The sequence below is a fragment of the Myzus persicae genome, unplaced genomic scaffold (genome assembly GCF_001856785.1).
Source record: "Myzus persicae strain clone G006 unplaced genomic scaffold, MPER_G0061.0, whole genome shotgun sequence".
Lineage (NCBI taxonomy): Eukaryota > Metazoa > Arthropoda > Insecta > Hemiptera > Aphididae > Myzus > Myzus persicae.
The window spans coordinates 774,700-787,588 of record NW_019104377.1 but is presented as its reverse complement, the minus strand read 5'-3'; the positions used below and the strand labels follow the sequence as shown (position 1 = coordinate 787,588).

The 12,889-nt window shown below is 27.4% G+C and overlaps 1 protein-coding gene across 1 annotated transcript; it reads left to right on the top strand.

The window, feature by feature from the left end:
- Positions 1-760: 760 nt before the first annotated feature.
- On the top strand, positions 761-7,292 carry LOC111041728 (zinc finger MYM-type protein 1-like). The gene is made up of 7 exons (XM_022326115.1): positions 761-1,430; positions 1,688-1,837; positions 2,377-2,526; positions 3,066-3,215; positions 3,755-3,904; positions 4,444-4,593; positions 4,673-7,292. The coding sequence occupies exons 1-7, from the start codon at positions 1,289-1,291 to the stop codon at positions 6,952-6,954; spliced, it is 3,174 nt and encodes a 1,057-aa protein (XP_022181807.1). The 5' UTR covers positions 761-1,288; the 3' UTR covers positions 6,955-7,292.
- The last annotated feature ends 5,597 nt before the right edge of the window (positions 7,293-12,889 follow it).

Here is a 12,889-nt window from a genome sequence, read left to right as displayed (position 1 = left end):
ATGCCATCTGAAAGGTAATTAGAAAAAAAGTTGTATAAGTCATGACAATTACAAATCTAATCGTATTTATAAATAATATGATACCTATATTAGAACAATGTTTTTCAATTTAGCCTTAGTCATTTTACATTAGTAATAGTGAGTATACTTTTTTAGAATTGACCATTGAGGTTCATTCAAAGAATTTATCCTACAAAAATGTTGTTGCCTGATAATCGTCAAGGCTAAAATGGCATATTATTTATTTTTTTTACATATTCGTTTTTATACAAATTCATGTTACGCATATTGCTCACATTATATATAGTCATATTGTATTGTAATTAATAAAGTTTCTAGACTGGGAATTGGAAGTTCTAAAGTAATCCACCTATTTAGTATGTATTTAGTACATTCACATATTTAATCTTGTTAGTTGGAAACTAAATATATTTAATAAGTAAGTATAGCCGTAGTTATCTTTCTACATAATCAATTAATCCAAATAATCAACTGTTTTGTTTTATAAAACAGTGAATGCAAACATGTTTTGTGGTCACCAAGAACATAATATAATATACATGGGCACGATAGGTAATCATCATTTATTTTAAAGGTAAAAACTCATTTGTTTATAGAGTATTGACGTTTTTGCAAGTATACATTTTTTCCCCCATAAATTAAAGATGTATATAAACAACATTTTTAATAGAAAAAAAGTAATAACCTGATTACATTATCCTTATTATTTTATTATAGTTTTTTCTGTGTTGAACATAGGCGTGCGCACGGGTGCAGCGAATGCTGCTTTCGCTGCACCTGACAATTTATTTTGGATTTAGTGGGCTGGTAGATATTTATTTGAAATGTATAATATTATACATGGAATGAATAATTTTAAACATATTGAGTTTATAAATAAAATATAAAATATGTTTAGTGTTATTCAAATGAAAAAAAAAATACTATATTATCAATACAAGTCTAAAAATAGATGGGTAATATTGGAGAAATTCGACGTACACACTAGATTACAAAAACAGACACAACAATAATAACAATAGCGCATTAACCATCCAACCAGTGTAGCGGCCAGCGATACGAAAACGCAATGAATGTCCATAATGACCATAATTAGTTATAAACTTATAATCAGATCACATATTCACATAATCTAATTGACTGTTATATTAAATTTGTAATTTAATAACGATATTTCGCTGTTACTGCAGTCTGCAGTCTTATTTCAAATTGGACCTCGTCTTAGTGTTCTGTTACTTGTTACTTAGTTATTTTAATTTTTCATATCATGTCGAGTAAACGACTCGGTGGTCAGGAAAAAGTTCGTGCAAAAAAAAAACTGTTACTGTTGAAGACTAGTGAAAAGTGCCACAAGATAAATGATTTTTTTTCAAATAAAAAAAAAACAGAAATAAAAGAATTAATAGCAGGTAAGTGATTAATATTAGCATTATAACAACAAGTAATTTTATAAAGTTGTATCTTTATGCACCTATAATCACAGATAAAATACACCACGCTTAAGCTATGATAATTTATTATATTCTTTATTTATATTTACCAAATTTTTCCTATTTCACCTTGTTGTAATACCATTTTAAGTCATTCCTATACCTACTTAACAATTTATTTTGTGAAAACTATTACCTATTTGAAATTTAAATGAATTTTCATGTTTTCTTAACAGATGATCAAAATACAAAAGTTTTGTCGCATGAAGGCTGTACACCATTAAACGTTTTATTTAATACACAACCTAGTGATTATGAAGACAATGATTTACTTCCATCGTCAGAGTTAGAGTTAAACAATTCTAAATGTACAGAGTTTTCTACAGGTAATATTTAAAGTTTTAATTTAATAGTAGGTATTTATATATATTATTATTTATAGTAGGTAAATAGGTAGTTAACTTTGTTATTAATTTTAATTCAGTTTCAATTTGGTACAGAGCCCCCACAAGGGGGGATTTGATGGGCCCGAAATTATATGTGGGGGCCCTGGTTTGGTAGGTAGTTAAAATTAAAATTTTGATTATTTTAATATATTTATTAAATCCTACTTAAGGTACCAAACTAGTATTCCATATTAAAAACTTATTTAATATTTATTTGTTAGATACTATTTAAAGTATACCTACTTAGTGACTAGTTTATAAAATACTTTATGCACCTATAATCTCAGATAAAATATACCACACTTAATCTATGATAATTCTATTCTTTATTTATATTTATTATAAGAATGCCAAATTTTTTCTATTTAACCTTGTTTGATAATACCATTTTAAGTCATTCCTATACCTACTTAACAATTTATTTTGTGAAAACTATTACCTATTTGAAATTTAAATGAATTTTCATGTTTTCTTAACAGATGATCAAAATACAAAAGTTTTGTCGCATGAAGGCTGTACACCATTAAACGTTTTATTTAATACACAACCTAGTGATTATGAAGACAATGATTTACTTCCATCGTCAGAGTTAGAGTTAAACAATTCTAAATGTACAGAGTTTTCTACAGGTAATATTTAAAGTTTTAATTTAATAGTAGGTATTTATATATATTATTATTTATAGTAGGTAAATAGGTAGTTAACTTTGTTATTAATTTTAATTCAGTTTCAATTTGGTACAGAGCCCCCACAAGGGGGGATTTGATGGGCCCGAAATTATATGTGGGGGCCCTGGTTTGGTAGGTAGTTAAAATTAAAATTTTGATTATTTTAATATATTTATTAAATCCTACTTAAGGTACCAAACTAGTATTCCATATTAAAAACTTATTTAATATTTATTTGTTAGATACTATTTAAAGTATACCTACTTAGTGACTAGTTTATAAAATACTTTATGCACCTATAATCTCAGATAAAATATACCACACTTAATCTATGATAATTCTATTCTTTATTTATATTTATTATAAGAATGCCAAATTTTTTCTATTTAACCTTGTTTGATAATACCATTTTAAGTCATTCCTATACCTACTTAACAATTTATTTTGTGAAAACTATTACCTATTTGAAATTTAAATGAATTTTCATGTTTTCTTAACAGATGATCAAAATACAAAAGTTTTGTCGCATGAAGGCTGTACACCATTAAACGTTTTATTTAATACACAACCTAGTGATTATGAAGACAATGATTTACTTCCATCGTCAGAGTTAGAGTTAAACAATTCTAAATGTACAGAGTTTTCTACAGGTAATATTTAAAGTTTTAATTTAATAGTAGGTATTTATATATATTATTATTTATAGTAGGTAAATAGGTAGTTAACTTTGTTATTAATTTTAATTCAGTTTCAATTTGGTACAGAGCCCCCACAAGGGGGGATTTGATGGGCCCGAAATTATATGTGGGGGCCCTGGTTTGGTAGGTAGTTAAAATTAAAATTTTGATTATTTTAATATATTTATTAAATCCTACTTAAGGTACCAAACTAGTATTCCATATTAAAAACTTATTTAATATTTATTTGTTAGATACTATTTAAAGTATACCTACTTAGTGACTAGTTTATAAAATACTTTATGCACCTATAATCTCAGATAAAATATACCACACTTAATCTATGATAATTCTATTCTTTATTTATATTTATTATAAGAATGCCAAATTTTTTCTATTTAACCTTGTTTGATAATACCATTTTAAGTCATTCCTATACCTACTTAACAATTTATTTTGTGAAAACTATTACCTATTTGAAATTTAAATGAATTTTCATGTTTTCTTAACAGATGATCAAAATACAAAAGTTTTGTCGCATGAAGGCTGTACACCATTAAACGTTTTATTTAATACACAACCTAGTGATTATGAAGACAATGATTTACTTCCATCGTCAGAGTTAGAGTTAAACAATTCTAAATGTACAGAGTTTTCTACAGGTAATATTTAAAGTTTTAATTTAATAGTAGGTATTTATATATATTATTATTTATAGTAGGTAAATAGGTAGTTAACTTTGTTATTAATTTTAATTCAGTTTCAATTTGGTACAGAGCCCCCACAAGGGGGGATTTGATGGGCCCGAAATTATATGTGGGGGCCCTGGTTTGGTAGGTAGTTAAAATTAAAATTTTGATTATTTTAATATATTTATTAAATCCTACTTAAGGTACCAAACTAGTATTCCATATTAAAAACTTATTTAATATTTATTTGTTAGATACTATTTAAAGTATACCTACTTAGTGACTAGTTTATAAAATACTTTATGCACCTATAATCTCAGATAAAATATACCACACTTAATCTATGATAATTCTATTCTTTATTTATATTTATTATAAGAATGCCAAATTTTTTCTATTTAACCTTGTTTGATAATACCATTTTAAGTCATTCCTATACCTACTTAACAATTTATTTTGTGAAAACTATTACCTATTTGAAATTTAAATGAATTTTCATGTTTTCTTAACAGATGATCAAAATACAAAAGTTTTGTCGCATGAAGGCTGTACACCATCAAACGTTTTATTTAATACACAAACTAGTGATTATGAAGACAATGATTTACTTCCATCGTCAGAGTTAGAGTTAGAGTTAAACAGTTCTGAATGTATAGATGCAGGTAATAAATTAAACATAATATTGATAAATTATGTATGAAAACTAAATATACTAATAATATATATGTTTTTATTTTTTAGCTGAAAGTATTGAATCATGTTCTTTATCATTGATAAAGAATAAGATATTGATACATGTAGATGATCCAATAAACCCTCTTTCATCTAATCGACTTGAATTTAATGAACGTATAGGCAAAGGTCCTTATCGTCCAATTTTAGAAATATTTCCAAGGCAAAAACAAGGTAGTTGTATGCGTTCATTTCAGAAATCATGGTATGATTTATATGATTGGCTTGAATATAGTCCAGCAGCTGATGCTGCATTTTGTTTTCCATGCCGCTGTTTCAGTGGAAATGAAAACAATTCTTCGCAATTGGAATTAACTTTTTCCACAACTGGTTTTAAAGGCTGGTACCGAGCACTTCATATGTTTAAGAGACATAATTTATCTAAAGCACATATTAATAGTACAAAATCTCTGGTTCATTTTAAAAATTCTAAGTCAATTGATGAAATAATTGATATCAATAAAACAGTATGTCTTAAAACAAGGGAGGCTGAACGTTTGAAAAACAGAAAATTAATGGAAAGATTAGTTGATATAACTATTTGTCTTGCCAAAGGTGGGCGGCCATTCCGTGGTCATGATGAAAGTATTAATAGTCATCAAAAAGGTTTATTCAGAGAGTTTATCCAAGTATTAAGTAAATATGATGTTGTTTTAAAAGATCACATTGATTTTGGACCAAAAAACGCTCAATACACTAGTAACAGGATTCAAAACGATATTATTTTTTCAATTCATAATGTTCTTAAAAAAAAAATTTATAACTCATTAAATCAATCATATATTTCAATAATTGCTGATGAAACATCTGATGTTGGACATCACGAGCAATTATCAATTGTAATAAGACATTTTAATTCTATGACTAATCGACCTGTTGAAACATTTTTGGTACTAAAACGTATGATATCAGTTAATGCAGATTCTATTTTTCAAGCAATAACTGATGTTCTCAAAGATCAAATAAAATTAGAATGGAGTTCAGTTGTTTCTGTGTGTTTTGATGGGGCGGCAACAATGGCTGGTAGTATTTCTGGTGTTCAGGCAAAATGTAAGGAAGAAAATAGTAAAATTTTGTATGTACACTGTTATGCGCATTGCTTAAATTTATCTCTAATTGACTCTATTTGTGACAAATCTAGCAATAAAAATCCTAACCAAAATCGAGTTTTATTTGATTTTCTTGGAACCGTTCAATTTGTTTACTCTTTTATTGAAGGGAGTCCCATGCGTCATGCTATATTTGAAAAAATAGCTAAAGAAAATGGTGCTCACGTGCAAACATTAAAATCTTGTTCCGTTACCAGATGGGCTTGCCGTGCAGAAGCCGTAAATGCAATAAAAAATAATTATGGTGCAATACTTCAAGCATTAAAAACAATCAATTTAAATTGTTCAATTCCTGAAATGCGGGCAAAAGGCCAAGGTCTTTTACATCAACTTCAAACTTTTAATTTCATATTTTGTCTAAATATGATGCAAGTTATCTTACAGCTAGTTTTGAAAGTAAGTTCTGCCTTACAAACACCAAATTTAGAATTGTTAACTGCAGTTATGATAATTAAAACACTCAAGCAGTCATTGATTTCATTACGGAATGACTCTCAACATTTTAAATCAATGTTTGAAAATACAAAAAAAATGTGCTATGAAATGGATATTGAAATACCTGAAGTAAAAACAAGAAAAATTTCTAAAAAACTAGAAGATAAATCTGAAACACAACATATATTTAAAAATAAATATGATGAAATGAGAATTTTGGTATTTTATTCAAATTTGGATGTACTTCTTAATGGATTAGAAGAAAGATTCAAACAAGATACATTGGATGTAATCAATGCTATTGGTCTATTAGTCAACCTAGATGATGAAAGTGAAACTTCAACATATAAAATATTATACACATATTTTTCAATTTCTGCTGATGATTTATGTTGTGAAGTTAATCTTTTGAGATCTACTGAAGATACACCAAAAGGTACCAACTCAGGTTCTGTACACAAATGGCTCGATTGGTTAAAACAGTATGGTAGACATGACATTTTTAAAAATTTTTTTCACTGTCTTAAAATGTTTGTGACAATTCCAGTGACTAGTTGTAGCTGTGAACGTAGTTTTTCAAAACTCAGCATTGTAAAAAACAAATTGAGAAATACTATGTCACAAGAAAGATTGGATGCGCTTCTATTTTTGTTTGTAGAACAAGAACTTTTAACTGGTATTGACTTAAATGATGTAATTGATGAATTTAAACATTTGCTTCCTAGTAATCGCAGACTTATATTGTAAATTGTTAAATATATTTATAAAAGTATAGAATAATATATTAAATTACATAAAAATATTATTAATATTATTTTTTATTTACAATTTATTATATTTATTATTATCATAATAGGCATTGTCATAGAGTGATGAATTTATATGGATGGTGGGAGGGTATACCTTATAATGATTCAGGTACACAAGTGATAATAATATGAACGTATTAAGTATTACATTTTTACACTATGGGGCTAACAGAATTCAGGGGGGGATATATTAAGGAAATAAGTGGGCTGCTTATTGTTCATTAGGGCCGGTTAAAATGTATGCTGCACCCGATACAAAACCCTGCGCACGCCTATGGTGTTGAATACTTCTTTAAATACCTACATTCTATCTCATATTCCAAAACCGAATATATTTCTTAGAAGATAATATATAAAATTATAAAAATTGAATTCAAACGAGTATAGTTAATTCAATACGTTAGGAAATATTGAAATCTTAAAGTGAAAAAAGTGAATGTGAGTGACTGAGCTGCATAATGGAGGTATCCCACCGTTCGTCTGATATTCCGCTCATCATTAAATATTTATCATAAGTATTTAACTATTCGTTAGAAATTCAATTATGCTATACTTACCTAATATAAATTCGTAGAAAAATATTCTGCTTTTAACTATGGCTTAAGAAATAAAAATGTAAGTTTTTTATGCAGTCTCAATCACAGTAAAAAAAAAAAAATTGACAAATTTTAATATACTTTATTTTACAGTGAATTTAAATTGTGTGAAAAAAATTAAAAAACTTAATAATTAATATATGTGTTAACTATATCATGATTCATAAGTCTTTTTTTGACCTGAAAAAGAGCTTTTTTAGAATAATACCTTCAGTTTGTTTGTGAAAACTTTTGAAGTACCTACTATACGCATATATATATGTAGGTATGTAATTTATGATGAATTCGCAAGAATGATAAACTAAGTAAAGGCCTAGGCATATTAGTTTTGGAAAAAAGGAAATGATGTATTAATACAAAATATAAAATATACATAGAGCGGTTAGGTAGCTATAATAAATTCTAATTATTAAATTTTATTTTTGTTCTTATTTATTGTGCATTATAGAAAAAATCGAAGATCATAAATTTGGTAAGTTGACATTTTCATTAAATACTTTTATAGCTAACGGTTGACCTATAAATGTAATTTAAATGTTATACATAATATAATATAAGACGATAGTATACTGCAATATCAACTCATCTTGTATTGATATATATAAAAAGTATCGTATTCTATTTAACTACGAAACAGATAAAGTAATGCCTAAATTATTATAATAATTATCATTTGTGATTAAAGGGCACTAGTTTGTCTAACTAGAGATGTTTTAAATATCATGATAAATAACTTATAAATCGCTGTATCACAATTTTGTTACATGCAATTATGTTCAATAGAAAACTGATGGTTTATGATTCATCAAACGCGGGATGATTTACCACTATAACTTAGAAATTAGAGGTAATAAATAATAATAGCATGGCAACAAATTTAGTTACTTACTACTTAGTTAATTGAACCTAAAATCTACAGAGTAACTAAGTTTGTGGACAAACTATGAATATTAATATCGTATAGGTACAGTATTAGATTTTAACATTATATTTACGATTTACCATACTATTAGAAAAGTCAACGTTTGTCAATGGAATTATTTGAGAATATAACTTAGTATCTTCAGAACGGGGTGGGTAAATCGAAATAATCATCATCAACGTTATAGAATATTATACGTATGACAGTCGACAGATGTTCAAGTTATCATCGGAGAACAAATAAAAATTCATAAGAGTATATAAGACGTATTGCAAAGTGGCTACGGATAACAGATAATCAAAAAAATGATACTAAAATGAAATGTTGGAATTGATTATTATATTATATGGGCATGAATAGTTTCTATTACCTAAATATAAATATTTAGATCGGTCGGGATGCGAACTGCTATGAGCATGTATAATCTCAATTTGAATTTGAAAAGAGGAATCCCAGAAATACTTAAAAAGTAATAAATAATTCAAAAAAAAAATGAAAAGATGAAACACAAGCCCCGGATGTATTTAAATTTTAAACTTTAAGGCAATGATAAATCATACCGCATTTGTAAAATGATTCTGACTTTCTGAGCTGAGGTCGATTTACCAAAAATGGTTAATATTTTGTTGAAAGCGGGTGCTCACAAAGTCACAACTTATATTATTTTTCACAAAATTAGAATATTAAAATATGTTATTTTGTTATTTTTGGTCAAAAACATACTTTGAAATGTTCATTTGATTTTAACTATTTACAATTTACATATTTTTTTACAAGCAATATTTTAATGTAAATTACCTATTGTATTTTGAAAAACTAAAATCTTAACTTCATCATGCAAAATTGATAGTTGATATCAATTAATTTGAATTGTTTGTATACGATACAGATATGCATTGTTAAATCCCTCTGAAACTGTTGTCCATCTAAACGATCAATTCAACAATTATTTTTACTTTGTTTTATATTTTTGATCAACATTTTAACTTTAAATATTAAAAATGTTTTTATTTCATAAATTCATAAATTTATAATATCTATTTACTCAGACAATACCTTTTTATTCTGTTGCCTTTAGGGCTTTACCCTTTACCCATACATGAATCATGGATACTCTAATACTAATGAATACTTACGAAATTGTTTTTAAAAATAAATATTTAAATTTCTATCCAACTGAACTTAAACTTATAAGGAAATACTAAATATTTAAAACAAAGAAAACGTTGCATCAGACAACGGGCGTGTTTTTTATATCATATTATATGTACCTACTTTAAAGTATAAATATACGTTCTTTAAGTTATTAATTTTTCAGAAAATGGCGTTGCTGTACATTTATGTGTCTAACATATTATAGGCATCTCTTCACTGCATAGAGTGATTATTTCAGTATGAGCAATTCTGTTTTAAGAAATTTAAGATAACATATTTTTCGAAATGGGACATTTCGCCGTAGCCGTTTCGACGTGGTCATTAAATATTTTCATCGTTATAATAATAATACATTTATAATATATTCGTCAAATTCATAATTAAAAATATAATAATAATAGGTAAAAATTAATAAGAATAATACATTATTTATACTATATTTCTATACTATATTATCTTATATTTTTATACTATAATAAAGGTAAGCAGTAATCATGGTAGTGAGATATTATATGCTATGCCTTTTAAATATGAAATGTAGTCTCTACTCTCTACTATCATATTGTTGTACTATTTTCAAAATACGTTTATCTAGATCAGCAAATGTTTTTAATTTTTTAGGTCGACTTTTCCTGCAGTTAACTGAGAATAAAAATAATCATAGCCAGATTGAACTTTTTTCAAACAATTAATAAAAGCCCAGATTGACGGATGGCATACTCCCATTTCGACATTAAGTCGTCTATTCGCAGCTTCTGCGTGGTTATTAGTCCTATCTTGGGAATTTAAAACTCTATTATAAAGATTCCAAATATCAGGTGAAAAACGTGCGTGCCGTCTACCTCTACCATTTCTATTTACCCTTCCAATATAGTTGTCTTCAAACCATTCTAATAAAGTATGAAACTCTTCACTAAGGTACTCGGCCAACGCGTCAACAGCAGCATCAAGATTTTTCGATCGATCGTCATCGAAGGTCATGGGCGATGTGTAGACATTTTAAGATAAGATAAGATAAATACGAAAAATCCAATAATATCAATAATAATATAACATATATTATAACATTATACATGGTGAATTCATAGTTAATTTTATGTTTATACAACGGACTAAGATATACTAAGATATATCTTAGTCCGTGGTTTATACACAATTTTTCGACCACGGTGAAATGTCCCTACGGCGAAATGGCCACGGCGAATTGTCCTAGATCCCATATTTTTATATATTACTCTTATTTTTATCATATATTTTTAACTTTTTATTTTAAAATTATAGCCACCAATATTTTTAATTTAATAAATAATCTTACTAAAAATAATCATATTTTCTTCCTTTTTTTAACATAAATATGTTTTTGTGCCAGATACGTGTTTTTTGTTTCTGATCGATTTTTCGTAAAATTTTCGTTGTCATAGTTACATACTAACAAAAACGTATTTATGATTCATAGATTCTCCTTGTAGAGAAAAAATATTGTGTGGCCTGTTATGATTCTTATATTCCGAGAGTAGAGAATGAATGTATTGTATTTACAAGGATGTGTTTTTTCTATGTGTCATCGAAATATGTGGTAGTAAAAATGTTCCAAATTTGGATATCAGCATCTGTTCTGATAGAAAAGTGAATCTAGTTAGTACTTTTATAATTTAGACTTAAAATATTATTCCTCATCGCAAAACTACCAAACAAGTCTAAAACAGTCTGTAAATCTGAATGTACCTGTAGCTTATAAAAAATGTGGTAGGAAAATGGTTATACATAATGTTGGTATTCGTCTTGGTATTATGCTTAATATTAATTTAACATTATACAGTGATAAGTACTTTTATAAAAAGTATTTAAAAGATCTAAATCTAAATAATATTGAGTTATGAATCCACAAAAAACTTGAAATTGTAATTTATTTTCTAATGTTTAATCTATATAAATATTGTATTGCTATTTATTATGTTAAACTGTGTTGTATATCGAACTTGCTGCACCACCACAAGCTACGCTTTTGGGTCGGCATCATAAGATGTATCTACTTTTAGTTTTTGTTGAGTCTTCATGTAAACATATATTTTGACAAATCAACAATATATTATTATCATTACTTTTGAGTATTAAATGTTGATGTTGGAAATACAAATTCGGATGATCAAAAACCTTGTGAAATGTTCACTGTAGAAATAATCACTCTGCGGTATGCGTCAGCAGTATGCTGGACTGTGTAATATACTATGATGTATACACCGGCGTCCAAAGATTGGAAAGTGGAAATGAAATTCTAAGAAGTAGGATACTTTAAAGCTTCTGTAATGAATAGTTTTGGATATCTGTCGGTATTGAAGCGTGTTTTATAAAGAGCAATATCGGCATTTCCCTTGTGGCCCAAGTGGTTTAAACGTTGACGGTCCCTAATCATTAATCACAAAAAAGGATGACCCACCACGCCTTTGTCGTGTTCTGACATGCAACGCCTAAACTAATTTACTTGTCCGGGCCCCGAGTAGTGAAAACATAAGATAAAAAAAAATAATACATATGGAATATACGGAATAACAAAAATAATAATAATAAAAACAAAACGAAATTACTGTCTGAAACAACGCAACTAAAAAAAAAAAAGAAAAAAAAATTAAAAATCGAAATTTATTGCGTTATGGGATGTGACCTCTATAGACGTTTGTCGGGAGTGAACTAGTGTGGAAAATGTTGAACTAACATAATATACTATATGGCCATTCGTGTCCAGGATCATGAATATTACAAATAGAGTAATGCGATTATTCGTGGTGAATGAATATGAATATAAATTGTTATTAATAATCGCGTCCACAGGGAGAAAATATATTAGGAACTCGTATAATAATATCTGCAGTGCAAAACATAATACGTGTTTGTTATAGTTTTAAATTAAATTAGGGATTTAATATCTTATTAGTGTTTGAAGTCTGAAATATGTCACAAATACGTTGATGATATTAACGCATTGAGTGTTGTGGTCGACATGTCAGTGATAATACTACATTATGGCCTTTTTTTATTCATAGCGAAACATCGTTTTTTTTCAGGAATCGGCTCATCTTCGACAACGATGGAATATAATGATGATATTATGTATGTAACTAAATATATTACATAAACAAAATAACTATGTATGCATAAATACAAATCTAAAATAATATAACAAACATAATTTAATTGATCAT

What these genes read in the sequence shown, in the direction of transcription:
- LOC111041728 (XM_022326115.1), top strand. Translation starts at nt 1,289, where the DNA reads ATGTCGAGTAAACGACTCGGTGGTCAGGAAAAAGTTCGTGCAAAAAAA. An exon ending in ATGTACAGAGTTTTCTACAG is followed by an intron (nt 1,838 to 2,376) that starts GTAATATTTAAA and finishes TTTTCTTAACAG; the next exon opens with ATGATCAAAATACAAAAGTT. An exon ending in ATGTACAGAGTTTTCTACAG is followed by an intron (nt 3,905 to 4,443) that starts GTAATATTTAAA and finishes TTTTCTTAACAG; the next exon opens with ATGATCAAAATACAAAAGTT.